Source organism: Falco rusticolus, chromosome 15 (genome assembly GCF_015220075.1).
Source record: "Falco rusticolus isolate bFalRus1 chromosome 15, bFalRus1.pri, whole genome shotgun sequence".
NCBI classification, from domain to species: domain Eukaryota; kingdom Metazoa; phylum Chordata; class Aves; order Falconiformes; family Falconidae; genus Falco; species Falco rusticolus.
In genome coordinates, this window is record NC_051201.1 from 14,722,339 (window position 1) to 14,742,599 (window position 20,261).

At 36.4% G+C, this 20,261-nt stretch overlaps 1 protein-coding gene across 4 annotated transcripts in view; it reads right to left on the reverse strand.

Moving 5' to 3' along the window:
• Nucleotides 1-269: 269 nt before the first annotated feature.
• Nucleotides 270-20,261, reverse strand: part of NETO2 (neuropilin and tolloid like 2) — a 35,734-nt gene continuing 15,742 nt past the window's right edge. For 2 of the 4 annotated variants that reach the window (XM_037409405.1, XM_037409408.1), the window contains 6 exons: nucleotides 19,373-19,621; nucleotides 16,860-16,904; nucleotides 16,643-16,770; nucleotides 12,811-13,039; nucleotides 6,696-6,809; nucleotides 270-3,651 (listed from right to left, as the gene is read on the reverse strand). In XM_037409405.1, coding sequence (XP_037265302.1) covers nucleotides 3,071-3,651; nucleotides 6,696-6,809; nucleotides 12,811-13,039; nucleotides 16,643-16,770; nucleotides 16,860-16,904; nucleotides 19,373-19,621 — 1,346 coding nt within the window. In that variant the 3' untranslated portion in view covers nucleotides 270-3,070. The remainder of the gene's footprint in view (nucleotides 3,652-6,695; nucleotides 6,810-12,810; nucleotides 13,040-16,642; nucleotides 16,771-16,859; nucleotides 16,905-19,372; nucleotides 19,622-20,261) is intronic. The other 2 variants (XM_037409406.1, XM_037409407.1) reach the window with 2 other exon arrangements.

Below are 20,261 nucleotides of genomic sequence, written 5' to 3' on the forward strand. Positions count from 1 at the left end.
AGATTTTGAAGACCACAACATAAGCTCCAGCTGGATTGAGACTGCAAAACCAATACTAGATTCTTTTGCTGAAAATGTCAGTTTTCTCCAGTCTGGGTTATCATACCCAAGCAGTCCACCCAGTTAGTTTTTCTCTGCAGTGAAGGGAATTTGATTATACTGGAAGTGGAATTATGGCTCTAATAGTTTCCACTCATATCTTAAAGCACAGTTAAGTAACTGAACCCAACATTACAATGAGATGTATAGACATACTCTTTTTTTTTTTAAACACACCACGCACAAGTTTTCCTTTCAGATTTTTAGGTTCAATGTTAATTTCACCTTGCTTCTAATAAAACAAGCACTGATATTTCATTTTCCTGCTCTTGATGTTTATAGAAGCCTATAGAAATCTTTATTCCTTTGGGTTTCTCTCTCAGATCTGTTCAAGTGTACAGCTATTACTACAGTAAGAGTTGGGTCTGCTCTTACAGAAAAACTGAAAAGCTCCCTCCAGGAGAGTTTTTGCTCTGCATTGGGAATTGGGAGCAGGTGTTAACTAGGCAGGAGTATCTTGTCTTTATTTATCCTAAAGACAGAACCCCAGATTTGACAACAAGGGAGGGGGAAAGCAAAGCTTGTAGAGCTGGTCCTGGGGTTATTGGAAAAAGTTATGCACAGAAGACATGACGGGTGATGGGAGGTCACCTATATGCTCTGGGGTAGCCAAAAAGCACTGTGTTCTGACCATGAAATCAGAAAGTTACAACAGAGACTGAAATATTATTCAGGCCATTTAGGAACTTCTTCAATAGAGCTTTTCCCCTTTTCTCCACAGACTTGGGCTTTGCAGGCTTGCTGTTTATTTTATTATTACAGGTTTACTGTTCAAAGACAACATAACTTAGGAAAGAATAGGGATCACATTTTTATCACATGGACAAATATACCTTAAAAAGAAAACTTAATCATGCAAACCTAGCACTTAATTTATATGGATAAAAATGACCTATGTAAAACTACTTATTACTTGTTGAAAGAATCTGGAACGAATAGACTATCACAAATAACATTCTATATCATACAGGTCACGGTGAGATATTTATTACTGAAATCAATGAGAAGTAAATGAAATCTGTCAAGAAAAGTTTTAACTAAATATTCAAAAATTTTCAAGTCAAAATTAACTAGATTTTTTAAACATCTTCTGCATGAAGTGCATCTAAAAATAATGCCCACTTTCATTCTTTCAATCTGAAATACATTCTGGGACCAGCATGAAAACTGACACCAGGATACAGCCTTAGGGGTCTGATCTCTAACCTTCTGATTAAATTATTTCTAGACATCAGACAGGGATTTTGGATGGTTTTTTTGAAGTTTTTGAAGTTGGGAAGTGTTGAAGACACTCAATTCCCCTCCTTTTTATTTTTCCCCTTAAATTTCTTACATTCTAAGCATTTATAAAAAAAATTTCTTTGTCATTCTAATGAAAATCTGTGAAAACAGCTGTTGTTCATCTTTTATTTTGAAAAGAAGATTTTTCAGTTTCTAGGGTCCTATATTAAGATTATTATTACTTTTTTTTTTTTGTACTACAGTCAGCACAACAAACATTATGGTTTTACATACATTTGTAAATAAAGGATATGCCCACTGCAAGCTGGTAAGTCAACTGTAGTAAAAGGTTTCCTGTAAACATAAAACCAGAATAAATCCAAACAAACCAGGGAATTAAATGTAGGCTAATGTGGAAGTCGTATTAAGTATTTTTTGGCAAACTGCGATGTATGCAGCAGCCACTGCACGTTATTCCCAGCTGCTGATCGGGACACTGAAACAAGCCTGCTGTACAGGTGCTAGATTTTGATTTAATAAATAGTCTGTACAGTATCAAACTATATAAAAAGTTTAAAAACCACAATGAGGATTATTATATTTAAAATTTTTTTTATATTGTAAAAACTTTAAAATTAGGTCCAAACCACCATTAAAAAAGGTATGAAATGTGCAATTTTGCAGGTGGAAACAAGGAGCACAAGAAGGGGTTCCATAAGGGTTAATAAGATTTGCTTTGTGATTTCTCTGTGTTTCTAGTATCTTCATATACCTGGTAATCAAACAGACCTCAGAGCAGTTCTCTTCAGGCAAGCAGGACATGAGCTAAAGGTATCATCACTGATTTCAGTAGGGAAGATTGGCTGCAATAAGGAGTAAAAGGCTATTTTAAGAGACAAATGCACAGTACAGTCTATTTATGTAAATACTTTGAAAATGCAGGAACAAAATTGTTTTCTAACTACAGAGCTGTGAAATCAGTGAGCCATGTGGATCTATAATATATAGCAGAATATTTTAAAATCTTAAACCTTCTTGAAAGAAAGCTGTGGTAAAGTCTGCATCTAGAGTAACATGAGTACTTACTTGCGTTTTAACCAAAACCTCCAAAGATTATATATTTCCAAATATACTAAAATTAATATAACTCATTATTTTTAAAAGGCAATAATCCTTTTCGCTTATTTTGCACAAACCATAGAGTGAGGAACTGATAATTAAAAGCAATACAAATGGTAGGTAGGATGAAACAGATGGCTGCAACACAATTCTTGAGTCTTAACTGGCACTTAACACTAACTCTACTTTCAATTTGACAAATACGATAAGACACCTATGTTGATATACACTTGGTGCACTTTAACTACTTTTATTTATGTAACTGAGGTATTAAAATTGTCTTGAAAAGCAGACATCTAAAGGAGAGAAAATGATACGAGGAAGAGAATAGTAGTCATTGTTTTCAGTGTTCATTGATTAGTAGTTGTTTTTTTCTTCCAATATCCTTAATTTATAATTTCCATGCAAAGTCTCTGTCTTACTCCTCCATTAGATAGGTAGCTTGGGAAGATGGGAGGAAATCCACCATTCTGCAGCAAGAATTAGTTATGAAGACTGTGGTTTTTTTTAAATGAAGTATAATAAGCTAAAAGTGTGTGCAGCTCACGCTGCATATAGTACCTTTTAATATATACACTGTCATTGTACACAAGCATCTTGTATATACACTGATAGCACTTTCACTAGGAAATTAGAAGTCAATAGATAATGAACCTTGTGTCGTATCTTCTCTTCCTCTAACATAAATTTCACACGGAATCTCCTCCATCACCCTGTCTTCTATGACTTGCTCAGGGCAGTCATGTGCTTGTTTGAAAGTGTAACTACTTTTCTTGAATGTGCTATTAAATGTTTTCATTGGCTGAGGCTGTGCAAAATCATTGCGAAAGGGAAGTTCCATGGAGCTGAGGTTTGTCCTGCTTTGTTTTATATTAGAGGCCTGGGAGCCACAGTGGTGGTCATGAATGCATCTGGAAGCTGCTGAAGGGCGTCTCATTTTCTGGTAGTTTTCCAGTTCTTCTGATAAATCTGCCAAATCTGCAGAAATTTCTTTGTCTCTTAGTGAAAACAGTTCATAATGTGGAGGATCAAAAACTTCCTGGAAACCAGTTTTATTGAAAGCAGTCTTGCAAGCCATAACCTTTTTGCGAGGTTGTTTTACTTGTACTAGAATTGAAATGATGAGAAGAACTAAAACTATCCCTGATGTGATGCCAATGATTGTTCCATGAGTTCTGGTGATTTGTTCAAACAATCCATTTTTTTTCTTTTCTGCAAAGAAAAAAATAAGGATTATGATAAGGCTTTTACTATTTTCCACGCTTTTGATCACGTATTAAAACAAAGCAAGCTGTATTGTGATTGCCACAGAAAAGCCATATTAAATAAGTGGCTTAATGGCACTAGAGAGTAGACCTGTAATGTCAATGGGATTTATCATACTGGATCTGTGCATTTGTTCAGCAAGTCTAATTCCCTGTCTGCATTAGTGGCTCCCATATGCTAATTCAGTGGCAGGTGGAACTCTGTGGCCGGTGCATGCTGACTCAGCTGGGATGTGGCTTCAATCCTGAACCTACACTGATCAGTTCATATTCCAAAATCCATAAGTTAAATAGGCTGAAATTAACCTTAAATAGGTGAAATACAGCTACAAATGATGCTTCTCTTAGCATATTTGCTCTCGCTGGTAACATTCCCATTGATGTCAGTAGAAGGAAACCTAGATTTAAAATGGTCTAGTAGTTCTTTAAAGGTGAAATATTATCATAGTGATGATGTAAGAGTGACTGTACTATTTATTTTCACATCCCTTGTAAATTTAAGGACTCTGTGTGTTGTGTAAGTCTGTTATACCTATTTCAACACGGGGAGCTTTAGCATAGATATATTGCAGTTTTAACAGTCCCATAATCAAGTCAGCTGGAAAAAAAAAGGGGGGGGGGGGGGAGGATGGACACACCAACCAACTCAAATCACATGGCACTTTTGGCTAGTACTTCATATGAAAACACACAAGATGGCAGCATCAGAACAAGATGGTTTTCCATACCTAAAATTCTTACTTGAAGATTAAAATTTTACAGTTGGATTTCTGTTCTGTAAACATGCTTGTCCTAGGAGACTAAAAGAATTCTGCAGTGAGACTGCAACATCTGCTAGTGGGGGAGAAAAGCATTTAAACCTATGTAGAAGAAAATGTAATAGCCTAACTGTTGCACATTGTTTTCAGATAATCTGCCTTCTGCCGTCTGGACAATACTTACGCACCTGAGTACTCCACACAGCATGGAGAGAGCTATATACCATCACACGCTATTTGAAACAGTCCCTATACTTAACAGAGACTCCCAAGGAGTTGGCTAATAAGAAGTTATGACTGAAATACAGTTTTACTTCAGAGCTTAGCCTGCTTACTCTGAGTTACCTACAATATGAAGAAGGGTATCTCCCCTTACCCTGCCCTTAGATCTTAGTGTTACCATACGTTGTGGGAGGCCTGAATTCCAGTGCTATGGCAGTTCTCTCATCTGCATCTAGGTTTCTTAATTCTTGGAAGTCAAAAAGTTGTTACGCAAAAGGTGATGTCTTCTCCAGTCTCTTAAAACAGATTGCATACAACTGACTTTTCTATCATTTTTTGTGTCATTTGGCTTAGGCATAAGGCAGATGACAATAGGCTCAGATTTAGGTAGCTGTTGATAAGGACTAGATGAGAACTCTGAGTGCCTGCAGGAACTGAGCACAATTGTGAGCAACTTGCTTCTTAAGGCTGTATATTGCTGATGTGGTTCAATCAGTCTCTCTTCAGTCTACATTTGCTGGCAATATGGATCCAGTCTTCAGCTGTCTCTTAATTATCTTCTGTGCAAGTATAACAGCAGAATTTAGATTGTATTCAACATAAAATGTGGTAGGTTATCCAGCACAAGATACAGCAATTTAAAAATATTGTGAAAGACACTTTCTTCATATTGCAGTATGGTTTTCATGGAATTCATTTTTTTAAATACTGCAGTATGTAAGTGAAGTGTGGAGTCTAGGCAAGATTCTAGAAAGCAGTTGGTAAAGCTGGGAAAGAGATCTAGAAATTGCATTTAAGAGGGAATGTTAAATATCATCAAACCCAAGGATTGTTTAGAGGAAGCTTACTCTACACTGAAAACTTGGGAGTTATAGATCAGTTTTGTCAACTGGAAAGTTTCCATCATATACCTTGCAGGAGAGTATTTTAGTGGTGTGAATTTTTTTGTTTGCCCAAAATGCAATTTCAAAGTAGTTTTTTTAAAATATTTATTTATTTATTGAAGATTTAAGCCGGATTTGTGTGTTGAAAAGCTGTTTTATTCCAAGATTTTATGGAGAGAAGGTTTTGACCCTTCCTCCAGAGTTAACTTACCTTTGAAATGGAGCACATATTTAAATCTTTCTGGAGTGTTTTACTCAGACCTATTTATATCATTCTATTTGTCAAAAAAAGCCCAAGCTCAAGTTTGTTGTTTTATTCTTTTAGCAAGAAAACTGTTGACCTGTTGGTTATAATCCAACTTTGAAAATTCAGTCGCTGTTAAAGCAAGGTGAATGTATTGGTGCTTTAGCAGAGTAACAGTTTCCCCAAATCATGAGAATTTTTCCTAAAAAACCTGATATTGAAACAAGTCTTTACTGTAGATGTGATGGTTTAAGCAATACTCCCCTGCTTCATGTTCTAGAAGCAGTGATCTACATGTGTCCGTTTTCCATAAGCGATGACTTCTTGCTTCCTAACAAGGCCTCCTTCCTCCCACCCTTTCTCACACCATATCCAGCAGCTGCATTTACTTGGACGTAGTCTGTGATTAACTGAAAATAAATGTTTTAAAATTGCATTTGTCTTTGAAGATTGTTGCTTTTATTTCAATGTTGAGAAAGGCTTTTTGGGTTTGAAGGCTTGTCTGTCTTTTTCCAACTCTCTGTTTTTTCTCTAAAAGGTATTACCTATTACCTGTCCCTGTGATCCTTGCTTCATTTAAAGTTTAGAAATGGATAGGATGCAACGTGGCAAATGCTAGATTCTATTTCCTGTTAAGCTGATATCCTTTTAAGACAGAGAGTATATGCTGAGGAGGAAGAAATGTAATTATAAAGCAGTAATATCAATATTCAGGATGCTTACATGTTCCCTGAGTTTAAATACAAAATTTGGAACACCTTCCTGAGATTAGTAGAATAGCTGTCTTCAGCATATTTCCAGGAAAAAGACTTTTCATGACTTTCTTGAAAGGCAAACTGACCAGCCTAGCTTATAAAGGCTCTATAATTTGAACTATATTCACCTCTGCAGTGATTTTCATCCCAAGGGTAAGCACAGTTTTGAATGCCATTGCAGACTAAAGAATTATTGATGCACATGTTGCTATGGCAGAAGTAAGTGTTGCCTGAGCAGGGAGCTGCAGGAGAGAAGAGAAAGAAAAGATTAGGAATATTTAGTAATTGATGCATTGTAATAAAACTAGTGAATTCCTGTTATTGTTTTAACATGCGTACTCATTCTTTATCCTGTTTCAAACATGCTTACTTTTCTTGCGCATCGCTAATTATCGGATGATTTAATCTCTCTTCCTGTGGTTGCTTTCAGTCGTACTATCAATGCAACAAAAAATTATTGTTGCTCAAAATCGGTAGCAGATAGAGACAGTCACACAACACAGATAATGGAAGACGGATTTTTATACTTGTTTAAAAAAACTTAATACTTACAAATTGCATGCTCACCATCAATTATATATTTATTCAGTCTGCTATGCATCTGCTAGGTAGATGTTGGAAGCAGTTCCTGAACATCTGCATTTAAGAGCCCATTAACATCTTAAGGCAAATCAGATTTCAGCTTGTGGAAGACTGTTTCAGTAATTGCAAGAGATTTCAGTAACTGGAGGCATCTAAGTCATTCCTGCTTGTGAATCAAAGCTCTTAGATCCTCCTATTAGGGCTAATGCAGGGATTGAGAGAGTAGAGTTTAGCTTTTTAGCTATCTGTCTATATATAGTTAGAAATCTGATGAAATAAATTAACTATAAAGTTGCCCTGAAGATTTTGTTTCTGTGAATGATTTTTATAGCTCCTTGACATTAGAAAAATATATTTTAAAAGTAATACTTTTTTTCAGGATATTGTATAATATACATAGGGAATTCTTTATGAATTCAGGGCACTGGACAAGAAATTGATTTTTCCTTTCTCTGTCTCAGTAATGTGGTATTTTTGTGATGGAAATGTCTCTTATTAGTGGAGTCAGTTATGTATTAAACAGCAAAGATGTGTGATAGACATTCTACTATTTGGTTTCATAGAAAGAATTTATTCTTGAGCAATCTGGATTCTCTGAAACAATGTGAAGCCCAAAGGGTACAGCAGAGGAGGGTGAGTATCCCTGAATACAGCATGGTTTTCACTTATTCCTTCTGTTAGGCTTCAGAATCTCAGTGATAAAAAGGGAAGTTATGCCTAAGAGAAAATTCAAACCTTTAATTCTGAATTTGCATTCTCTAAACCTCATTAATATTGTCTTCCCATTTCTTGCTCCACTGAATATTGGTAACCTATGTTCATTGGTTATAAGCTTTTGTATTAGCTTCCTCTTATTGCTTAACCCCTGGCAAGAAGTTCCATATAGGAAGCTTGCGCTTTAATTGTAGCACAAGTGCTGTAGTACCTTCAAGTAATAGAGCATGTATTTAAAGAGTATTTGCAAGAATTTACCTATGTAATTTTAGTGTTTAAAAATGTTGTGGTAGCTATCACATGTATCTTCCTTGCTCAGCTGAGTTGAAAATTTAATTGTTTGGGAAGTAGATTTAGTCTGAAGAACGCTGCTTTAAAATATGATCAATGCTTAGGAAGGTACAGATCATATCCACTGTATCGATTATGAATGAAATGTCATGTTAGGTGCAAGCAGGGTCAGGTGCACAGGGAGGAATACAGACACACTGAGTGTGCAGGGATGGGGCTGGGAAAACCAAAGCCTACCTGGAGTTGAATGTGGTGAGTGACATGAAGAGGCACCAAGAAGGGCTTTCTCAAGTGTATCATCAACAAAAGGAAGGCCAAGGAAAATATGGGCCTAGTGCTGAATGGGACAGAGTGGAGCCTCCCTCGATACCCGAGATGGTGATGGAACATACAGTCCTGGAACCCATTTTAAATGTACATGGGATAAGAATTGGAAGTAGTCAGCATGATGAGGAAATCATGCTTGACCAACCTGATTGCCTTCTATGATGAAATTACTAGCTTAGATGAGCAGAGCAGTGGATGTTGTATATCCTGACTTCAACAAGGCTTTCAAAACTGTATCCCATAATATCCTTGTAGAGAAACTCATGGAAGTGCAGACTACATAGGAGGACAGTGAAGTGGACTGAAAGCTGACTGAACTGCCAGGCTTAAAGGGCTGTGATCAGAGACATGAAGTTCAGGTGGAGGCTGTCACTACTGGTGTACCCCAGGGGTCAATAGTGAGGCCAACACTGTTTAACGTCTTCATTAATGACCTGGATGTAGGGACAGACTGCGCCCTCAGCAAGTTTGTAGATCACACAAAACTGGGAAGAGTGGCTGACAGACTGGACACTTGTGCTGTCATTTGAGATAGGCTGGATAAATGGGTCAACAAGAACCTCAAAAAGTTCAACAAAAGGAAACACAAAGCCCTGCTATTGCAAAGGAGTAACTCCACATATGAGTACAGGCTGACGGCCAGCGAGCTGGAAAATCAGCTCTGTGAAAGAACACTTGGAAGTACTGGTGTAGGAAAAAGTGGAACAAGAGGCAGTGATGCACTCTTGTAGCAAAAATAGCCAGCAGCATCTTGAGCTGCATTAGGAAGAGCATTGCCACTTGGTCAAGGGAGGTGGTTCTTCCCCTCTGCTTAGTACTGGTGAGACCACACCTGGAGTGCTATGCTCAGTGTTGGAGTTACCAGTACAAGAGAGATATGGGGGGATCCAGGGAAATGGCATGAAGATAAGGATTTGGAGAATCTGACATACTGGTATGGGTTGCCCTGAGTGGTTGTGGAGTCTCCATCCTTGGAGATGTTCAGCAACTGACTGCACATGGTCCTGGGAAACCTGCTCTCCTTGATCCTCTCTGACCAGAGATACTTCCTAGTGAGGCTTCGAAATCATCACCGTTTTTTAAAAAATGTTTTATGCCCACTTTGTTTCAAGGGCCAAACCATTTTTAGTGGAACATGATTTAGTGGGACTTAATTGCATGGTTGAACTTAAGAAATTACCTGGAAGAATAAAATCAAACATTTCCCTACATTTAGACTTAACTATGTCTTTAACTGTTTCACCAACTGCTACTGTTTAGGAAAGAAAATATAAAGGAACCTGACTGTTGTAGTTTTGCTGTGCCAAACTATCACCTGCGATGTATCAAGAGTGGATGCTAAGGCAGTTCACATCGTCAACGGTTTAAGGCACAAGCATCATATGAAATCATGATGTAAGCACCGTCTGAAAGTATGCTGCAATTAAATTCCAAAGGGATTCACACCTGCTTCCTGAAGGACTAAATAATGACAGGCTAGAACTTACACAAGAATATTAATCTAAATATGAAAACAGGCATCCCAGACAACCAAAGCAATTCACAGAAACAGGAAGATGTAGTCAACATTTCTAAACATTATACATATATAAAAGGTTAATAGTTAGAACTGAAATGTTTACAATGCAGACTACAAAATAAAAGGCTCTTGGCTTTATTAGCATGTGGGGAGAGTAGTTTTTCTTTATGAATTTGGGAAGAAAGATTGCACCAGCTTTACTTTATCAAGGATAAATAGGATCACCATTTAAACAGAATAGCTGAGAAAAGGCTTAACAGGCTACAACATCTACTAAAACGTTTCTAACTATGAGATAACACAGGATCTATGAAATTCCTGTCCAGAGTGGTTGTCATGGATCCATGTGTATCTGCTGGTGTTTCAGTATGGATCTGCATGGAGCTGCAATTCTTTTGGAGGCACAGAGGAAGAATTATGATGTAAGACACGTTCCCTTTCTTATTCCTCCAAACAGGAGAATTTTTTCACGTTCCTGTATTTTTGGATGATGCATTCTGCTGCTGCATCTCCATCTGCCAGCATAGTCTCTTACTTTACATTCCTGTGTAGTCTCTTTTAACATTTTGGGGGGATGGCTTCTGTTCACAAGTTCATAAAGATGGGACAAATGGCTTCATTTTCCTCTTGTGTGTTTCTTGGGGAGTGCTAAGTCTAAAAGTCACAATGATTGATTGGTTCCAGTCCAGGACTTCAAGGACATAGCTGGACTCTCCTCATAACAGCTGCCTAAGACTGGTGCAATGTTCACAGTGTTCTTTATATCCAGCATTATTCATGTATTGAATCAAGACCGAAATCAAATACATTGATTTTTAACATTGCTGTTAGCTGAATTACTTAGTCAAATCTGCAAGCAGCACTAGGTGTGTGCAAGGTGACTGTCATGCACGATTAGTTCATTTATGTAAATCTTTTCAGAAATATTGATTGTTTTCATGGTTGGTTTCATATAATTACAAATCATTAGTAAGGTAGAAGAGAAAAATAGCTTAACAATATGAAAATAAGTATGGATTCACTTTTTTCAGTTAGAAAAATTCTTATCAACAAATTATTTAAAAATATATGAAACATTTTCAGACACATTCTTTTCAATTACCCTATCCAAGAAAGACAGGTAGAAGATAAATAAGAATAACCACATACCTTTGCAGATTTTCTTCTGCTAATGACTTTTGAGTTGCTTTAAAATCAGAAGTTTGGCAAGTTATCTAGCTTTAGGAGTAATTACTGTTTCAATCCCTTGCAATCAAAAAAATACCACAAAAAAAATCCTGAAAAACCCAAACAACAAACAAAACCCTAAACCAAAACAAACTACTCCAGTATTTATAATAAAAATAGTTAATTTCCCTGACAAAGTTCATAGCATTTTCTAGATTGAAATCTGGAATAACTTGCACTATCACTAATATTAAAAATTTTATTGAAATTAAAGCTACTGGAAAACAGTTATCAATTTTGCAAGTTGTGCTTAAAAATTATTTTTACTGAGAATCTCAGTATCTAAAGTTTATTAAAAGTCTACTGTAGGTTAAACAATAGACTAGTTTGAAACATTCAATTGTTTATTACTACCATGTGTGCAAAGTAAGCAATAAGCTATTTCTCTTATAAGTTTCTATTACTTTAGAAAGATGGTTTTACAGAAAGTAACTTTTCTCCTGTGTTAAACTCCACTGTTTTGTGGAAGAGAATACAAAATCAAATTGTTACTGGTAACCTGAAATTTTTTGCAAGGTGGTGACCAGAATCCCTTTCAGGACTGGCTATAGACATGTTCTGTGAGAAAAAATTATTTCTTTGACAGAAATCTGTACTATTTAATCTTCAAGCTGCACTTTTTGAAAACTTTTAGCAAAAACATAGATTAGATTCCCTGAAGTGGCAGATATGCTTTATTCAGCTCTCCCCATGTACCTTAGATCTGCTCTGCAGTTCTAAATGTAAGTCTACTTTAGTGCTGAAGATGGCGCTTATTTTCAGGTTCTGCAATGTGGACAATGATATCCTTTGTAAATATGTGAGGCAGCAAAATTCCACCAAGGTCAGGAGCAAACACTTAGAAGAAAACCTCACAAAATACATGCTTTCAAGAAAAATCTTAATTTACAATGAGAATAAAGACTATCTCTAACCCAAGCTATGGAATCCAGATTGCTTTTACAGCTCTGATTTTAATACAACCTTCTTAAATAAATTTCGATTTAACTCTTATCCATGGTTGCACAACACAACCGGGCTTTGCTAAGGGAGCATGTGTAGGATCATTCAGAGCCCCATGCAGCTGAGGAAGAGGTAGCAGCTTAGGTGGGAGTGGGTGTAGTTTTAGGTCCAAAATTGAAGGTAGAGCTGTGGATAGGAAGAAGATCCAGGCTCTGCAGGGTCACACATGTTTTCTAGCCTTCTGATCAACTAGTGTGGGCTTGAGAAGAGCCTGTTGTGGTGTCTGGCAGGCAACGGAAAGATGGGGGCTAGTGGGAGAGCACACTTCAGTCCCATTGCTGTCTCTTTTAGGTAAGTCTGTGCTCATTTGAAGAACTCTGTGAGAAGGACATAGCTTAAGGCTGTATTAGTACTGAATTCAAATGAAAAATAAACCTTTTAAGAATGGAGGAAAGCCTTTCTTCAGGAACTATGCTTATAACTGTAATAAAGCAAGTGTTTAATTTACCTGCTACTGTGAGAAGGAAACAGAAACAACCTTTTTTTGTGTGTTCCTGCTGCATAATATACAGCTGATGCTTTTTCTAAAATACCTGAAGTACTGTGATACCAGGAGAACAGGTACTTTAAAATCTACTTACGATCCACAAATGAAGTGAACAGCATTCTGAATCTGCTTAGCCTACTGCCTTCATCTGCCCACATTCGTACCACACCTGTCCCCGTCTGCAGCATGACGTCATTTGCTACGGTGCTGCAAAACTTTGCCTTCAGGTTTTCAATAGAGCTACTTCCATCATATACAGCAACAAAGTTTCTTTTGCATTCGTTTGAATGCTCCATTTGATAGTCGAGAAATCGCAAATAAATCTGTCAGAAAAGAGAAATTAATGTCTCTAGGAAAAGTAATACAGAGAAGACAGTTTTCTTTCTTAGCAAATCTTGAATAAGATGTTTTGTCCCCTTACACATATATGTAGCTCCCAATTCACAACACTTTTAAACTTCCATTTTCTCATTAAATGTCAATGTTGAGTATTACTGGAAATTTGTCTAAGTATCTGTTTAACTTCTACACCCTCCCCAAAACAATCTTTACTTAATAATTTACTCTGATATACTTCTGCTCCCCTTGGAAAAAAAGTAAAAAGCAACACACTTGCTGAAGAAAGCCCTAAGCAGCTTTGCTAAATGTACAGTCTGTTACTCTAGAAGAGATACAAGAAATCCATAAACGTGCTGAAAGAATTTTAATGGTATTTTGACTGTCCTCTTTTCTTTCTTTTTAATTCAGAAAAGACAATGTCAAAATATAAGGAAAGAAATCTAGTCAGAAAAGCTCTGAAGTAGAAATTAAAATTTATTGCTTCAGAATAAAAGCTAATTACTGAACCACAGCAGTGTTACAGAAGACATAAACCATGACATCAGGAGTAATCTGAATAAAAATGGAAGCAGGAGAAAAGTAAGCTGGCTATCTAGGAAGAGTTAATAAGTTTAAGCCAATCTTATTTCCTCCAAAACCAAAAACCTAATCCCAGAGAAGGCAGTGCGTGTGTATAGAACATTGCAGTAAGGAAACTAGAAGACCAAGATGGCACTTGAAGAGCAAGCAAATAATTTATTTTGCTGGAGCAAGAAACATGCAGAATGGCAATTCAGTTAGAATTACGTGAAAAGATCATAGGGCTTTTTAATCTCTTGAATGGTTGTATTTGTATTCTCAAAATTCTAGTGAAAGTTGATGAGGTTTGTAACGAAGTCACCTAAGCATGCTGCAAAGTCCATCTTTAAACTTTAAAAATTCCTTAGACAGCCATTATTTTGACAGAGAAGAAATTTGTCCACGTGGAGGCTAAGGTCTACAGCTCTGTGGCAGAAGAAGTGCTAGTCCAATATCCATGAGGTCTTCGGTATGTTCCTCAGATAAGCTTGGGTCTAGACTGTATGAGTTTGGAGCACAATTTACAATGACTTCTCTGGCTGGTACTATGGATGCTAAAGACCTTTTGCACAGTGTGGTTTTTCACGCATCTGCCCAGGGACAAGAATCTCAAGCTCCTGTTTAGTTTGTGAAGCAGGGAAGACACAGTAGATGAATACTGTGCTTACTGCTGCTGTTACCTCTTCTTCTGCCCTTTTGCCGCATCTCGCTTTTAACCTCAGCTAGTGCCAAAGCCTTTTAAAACTGAATTTTAAAGAGTTCACTAAAATAAAACCAACCACCCTTCTAGGGAAAAAAAAAAAAGATACCCCCCACATGCACTTAACAGGTTCGATTGAAAACATGGTAAAAGAGGACAGGAAAAGACAGGTGGCACTTGTACACCCCGGCTTTTCCAGTGTTTTCCAGAGGCAGGTTGCCAACACTGTTTCCCCTTGCACATTCTGTGAAAAGGTGCAATCTGTCCCATATTATCTCATGTTTCATCTCACTGTTTTTCTGATTTTCAGTATATTTTTCCTTTTTTTCCCTCTTTGTTAGATTTACTGCTGGAAATTCTCAGCTACATTTGAGAACCTGTCTTCCACTGATGTCTTATCTCACAAACATAGGTGTGAGCTGTAAGTCCTAGTATTTGGGCTGAGAGACGGTATTTTCGTTTAATGATTGACTTTATTTATCTGCTCTGAAATTACAATGGAAGCTAAAAATAAACTAGCACGCTTTTAGTAGAGCTATTCTATGTATGAAAACAAAGGAATAATTCCATTAAAAGTGCTCATCTCTGCAAAAGCTCTTTCTGGTTAGTGTGTTAGGAAAGTAAATATAAAAGGTTCTCACTCTTAGGTTATATTGATTATTCTAGTAATTTTCTGAAATCTGGAGGCAATTTATTAAATATCTGTTATGCAGATTTTAAAAGTCCTTTTGTTACTGCACTTGTGTCAGTTTTAAAAATTTATTTTTATTACAAAATCAAATTGAGGAAATTAAAAATGTCTATGCTTGTTTTTCTCAAGAGACCACCATATCAGATCTAATATGGATTTTATCATCCTAATTCAGCCAGAATTGAAACTTGAGAAACCACTGTCAGAATACTAAGAATTATTTTTCTGTAATGTTTTAACTCAATAATTTAGGATGATGATCTAATCTCAGGACGGACCCAACTATAACTCTGCCTCCTGGCAACATTCAATAATTTATTAAAATACTTAAGCATAAGACCTGGTGCACTCAAGTGGCAATGGAGAGAGAAAATGGTTTTATTATTGTTTCTGGAAGAACTACTACTATTACTTATACCAGTATAGAGCTCTTGGGAGTTGAGTCACTTCCTCAAAGGCTCAAATATATTAATGGAGTTTTAGTTTCTTTCTTGTCTCATCCTCTTATTACTATCTTTTAGGTTGCTGTTTTAGAACTAGTTTGGAAGTTGGTTAATAGGGCTAGTTAGTTAACTATTAGGAACGTGTAAGAAGGCATAGAGTAGGTTTGTCATCTTGGCAACTACGGCTTAAAATATTTTTAAATTTTTATGTACATGCAAGCAGTGGTATGTGCTTTAATACACATACAGAAACAAAATGAAATATGTGTATGCTATATTGAGAAAAAAATGTATTCTTCAGTGCAACTCATAAGTAATTAACAAGTATATGATTTGAAAAAAATATACTCTGAAACACATAGCTGCTGGATTTTTTAAAAAAACAGGTTATAGGTATAGTATTTTTGATTTATGAATAGGATTTTATCCTTCTTCTGCCCTACAATAAAGCTCAAGTTGTTTTTAATGAGCATAAAATAGTGATATTTTCATAAGCAGTCTCTAGTTCTGCAGGCACAGTCATAAATATCAGGTACCTAGGTAACTAATGCTGATTTTTGGCTCAAGCAGCTAATATGGCCCTTTAGGGCTTGGTCAGGTCAGAAAAGCTCTGGAAAATTTTATTGTGGCATTTTAAGAGGTTGTGATCCTATAGCTAATTCAGAAGAGAAAGTGTGATAATTCCTCAGCTTTTTCCAGGTAAAGTCTTTCATTTTAGCTCAGACTTCTGATGAAAGTGGGTTTTAAGGTGTTGGATTGTGAATCAGACTGGGGAGGAGCAGGTACATGTTCTGTTGACTTTAAACAGAACTGATGTAACAAAACCACTGGAGGCAAAATTTTAAACCATGGCAGCAAGATTTGCTAGAATTTATCAAAGCTGTTAGCCAGTGAATTTTTGCCTGTGATCTTCCAATAAAACAAGAGTCCAAGTCAAATGCCCTTAAAAATTGTTGCTTAAACAGTTTTCACAGTTATTTTGTATTTTGAGTTTCAAATAATAGGAAGACAACACTGTGGACTTGCTGTGTAAGTTTTATTTCAGAAACAGTCCTCTATCTGAATTTCCTAAGCCACTGATATATAACTCATTTCAGTGAAAGTAAGACATTATGCAAATCACAGCTTGTGACTATTACCTGTTACTAATGAGTTGGAAACCCATTATATGCTGAATGATATGAATGAAACCCACCTTAGCATGTGGAGTAGCTTTAATTGTCCATATGCAGTCAACTGCTTGTCCTGGTTTTGTTTTTCCTTCTTGTTCTACTTGACTGGAACGTACTATTCCATCAGCTCCTGAGAGCTCAAATTGGCAGTCTAGGGAGAAGATATACCTTGCTGTCAAATGCAATATGGTATTAATTTAAAATTTCATGTATAAAGAAATTGTTATTGTAATACTAGACCTGGGATGGGATTTAAAATACCTCCTAGGTAAGTGAAGTCAGGATCTGTAATAGAAAGAAGTAATGAATCACAGGGGCTATCAGTGCTTGAGAATCACTTCAAGGTTTAGTATAATCTGAAGATTATGTCCATTTTTTATTATGTCACAATAAAAATTACCAGAAAGTTTACTGAATCAATTGGAGGCTACAGAGACCATTTTTTTTTTTTTTATGATAACATTATTCTGCAAAGGTTGACCTTATCTGAATAAGGTAATTCTATGCTGACAGCTCAGCTTTTCAGCATAACACCAAAAATTACTATTTGGTATTTTGTTCCTACGTTACATTCTGAATTTAATCATGCCAGTTTTTACTGAAATCATTTGAGCTCCACAAGAGTACAGGGGATCTTTCTGTGTGCATCATTTTTATCAGATTGCTGTCTGTCTAGTTCTGAACAATTTAAAATGGAGTAGTTTAGTACAACATATCAACAATTTGAAATTACTAATTGCTATTAATAAAGAAGGTCAGTTCAATACTAAAGACGCTTGTCCCTTGGGTACCCATGCCTCTTCTATTAGGCCAGGTAGCACAGTTCTAGACATAATTTATGAAGGTAGAATTTCACCTTTAATTGCTTCTCTACTTCCTCTCTTCTAAATGTGATGTATGGTAGTGTTATGTATCTGTAGTATATATATCCACTGCGGTAGTATACTGTATGCATACTAATAGTGAAGAATATACTTTTTCATAATGGTTAACTGATGGCACTTGACTTTACTGGGTCTAGGGCTGGCTAAAAATGAGTCTGTAATGGGCTGGGATGTCCAAGGTTTACATTTCAATGATTGAGTTAGTGTTTCCCGTCAAATCAGCATAGAAACTTCATTCACATAGAAACGCCCATTCATAGCTGTGGCATAGAAAATCACCACATAAATCAGGCAAATCATAGTGTGTGCATGTGTGTGAAGTGCTAGTCTATGCAAAGAAAGCACTGGTTAATGCAAAAGTGCCTGCCTAAATTATCTTCCAAATGAAGATCCAGAATTTGGTTCTTCCTGTAATCCTCTAAATGTTTTTCTGTATAGTGAGTTTATCACTTCCCCCAAAGTACCTCAGTCCTGAGCTTGACTCAGTACAGTTGAGAAAATGCCTTCTTTACCTTCCTTTGTTTTAGCTACCTGTACTGAAATCTATGATCACTATATGCAAAATTCTGCAAGATTTTCAACCTTCTTTGTGAACTCATTATTTTTTTTATGAAGTGGGGTTGTACGTGCATGTCTGCTTCCATTTTCACAATCCCAAGACGTTTTACCACACTCCATGTAAATGTAGAAGAAAGAAAAGAAAAATACCAGTCTTTCAGTTGCTGCAATCTATTGTGAAAATAATACTTTAAACGTATATTTAAAGTTCCAGCCTGGAACTAGGCTAAGTTAGTTTTGAAACTGATGTTAATGACATGAGTTTGGAAATAGATTTAGCAAAATGTAAAAGCATTGTTCCTATGAAAACATTTTAGCACGTTCTTCCCAGTGTACTGGTCACCATGTTAATCTGAAGAGTTTCCAAGTCTAAATCCCTAGCAAGGCATACAGTTCTCTAAGCTATAATATATAATCATGTAGAGTCTTTTCATGTGCTGTAGGGGTAAAGACCAGTTGGGTAAAGATGACATTAAAAAGTTATGTCTGTGTATACATGTATAGTAGTAGCAGAGCTGACATTTGTACATTGTCTTTTGTCCCAAAGGACAATAAAATGCTGATAGCTACACATACAGTACCTATGAAGTACAGCAGTCAAGCTTTACGCAAGAACATCAGGTCAAATTTTCTTGTAAAAAGAATGCCCTGCCAGTTTTAAGTGGCCCCACAGAGCAGATGTACTTTTTGTTTGTCAAAAGGCACTGTCAGCATATTGTCCTTTCCTTCATGCCCTGTAAATTACATAGTACTTTGAGCAAAGAACAATTCTGTTGCCTGAGCCTGTGATTTCAAGGAAACTAGTTACACTAAGAGCTGATGCTTGGACTGTATAGATATTTCTTCTGGCTTTTCAGAATGAAGATTTAAAATGTTTTGCATCTGGCTGGAAGTGCTATTGTAAATATGCTTCAAGTGTTTTTGTCATAGTGTCTTACATTCCTAGAAGATAGGCTGTTGAAAATGCCAGCTATTTGTCTACGTAACTGCTCTTTCCATTCCTACCACCTGTGAAACTGGTACAAGTTAAGAGTAACAGGGAAGCTGATGAAGCCTTCATCATGAACAAGATCAACTGACTTCTCCACAAGCAAACTAGAGACCTGTAATTTCCTTCAGTCAATTTGCCAAAGGGGTTTTAGTCAAGTACACTGTAGGATTAGCAGGACTGACACTGTAACTATTGCATTGTCACTTTGCCTTTGTAAGAAGTTATGATGAAATACATCTCTAGATTGCCAGCATAAATACATCCAGAGTTCAATGGGAGCAGATGGTCATTAACCTGATCAGGATTTTAGATATCTTTACCTGGTATAAATGAGTACTTTGCTTGAAATCCCTTTCCTTCCAGTTCCTCATCAGAAGTAAACTTGATCCACATAAATCTCCCTGTTGATCTAATTAGTGCAGGACTTTTCAGACCACAGTAACGATTAATGAGAGGGGAGAAACCAAAAGGTCCATCTCGAACTTCCAGATGATCAAACCGACATTCAAATGAGGGTTCTATGTAATAAGGTTCATCAAAGGTCAACTCAATTCTTTGTCGTGGAGCAGCTAGACAGAAAAAATCAAGCAAAAGATTTAATGAAGATCTATATAAAAAGCACATGAAGACATGAAATAATGAAAAGACAGGCCTCCAAAACAGCAAGATAAAAAAGAGACTGGAAACTTCTCAAAATACATCTGGCAGTCTGCTACAAAAACTTCGATACACTGTAATAACAATTTTACAAATGACTGAGCCAAAGATACTTTTTCATGGGATTTTATGGATTTTTTTTTGCTTGCTGTTCTTTATTGTTGAGAATTCAGTAATGACATAAATTTAACGCAGCACATGTAACAGATATTAACATACATGCAAAGGTATTCAAACAAGGTTTATATTAAGATATAAAGTAAAACCAGTGTTTTGTGAAAGCAAAGTACATAAAAAAGGACAAAATATTGATGGATGCAGAAAAGAATGGAAAATAAAAAGATACAAAGAACTACTCACGGGTATATTTCCTAAACATTAAGCCCAAATTTGGAGATCCTTTGGCAGGAGAGATCTTTTATTAGAATATTCAGAGAAGTGTAAATGCTTCATATATTTATTACTAATATTCAGGTGTCTACAGATGTTGGTAAGTCTGAACCGGTGACAGCCTAACATCAGGATTTGGATCAGATCCCTAAATCCTGATGA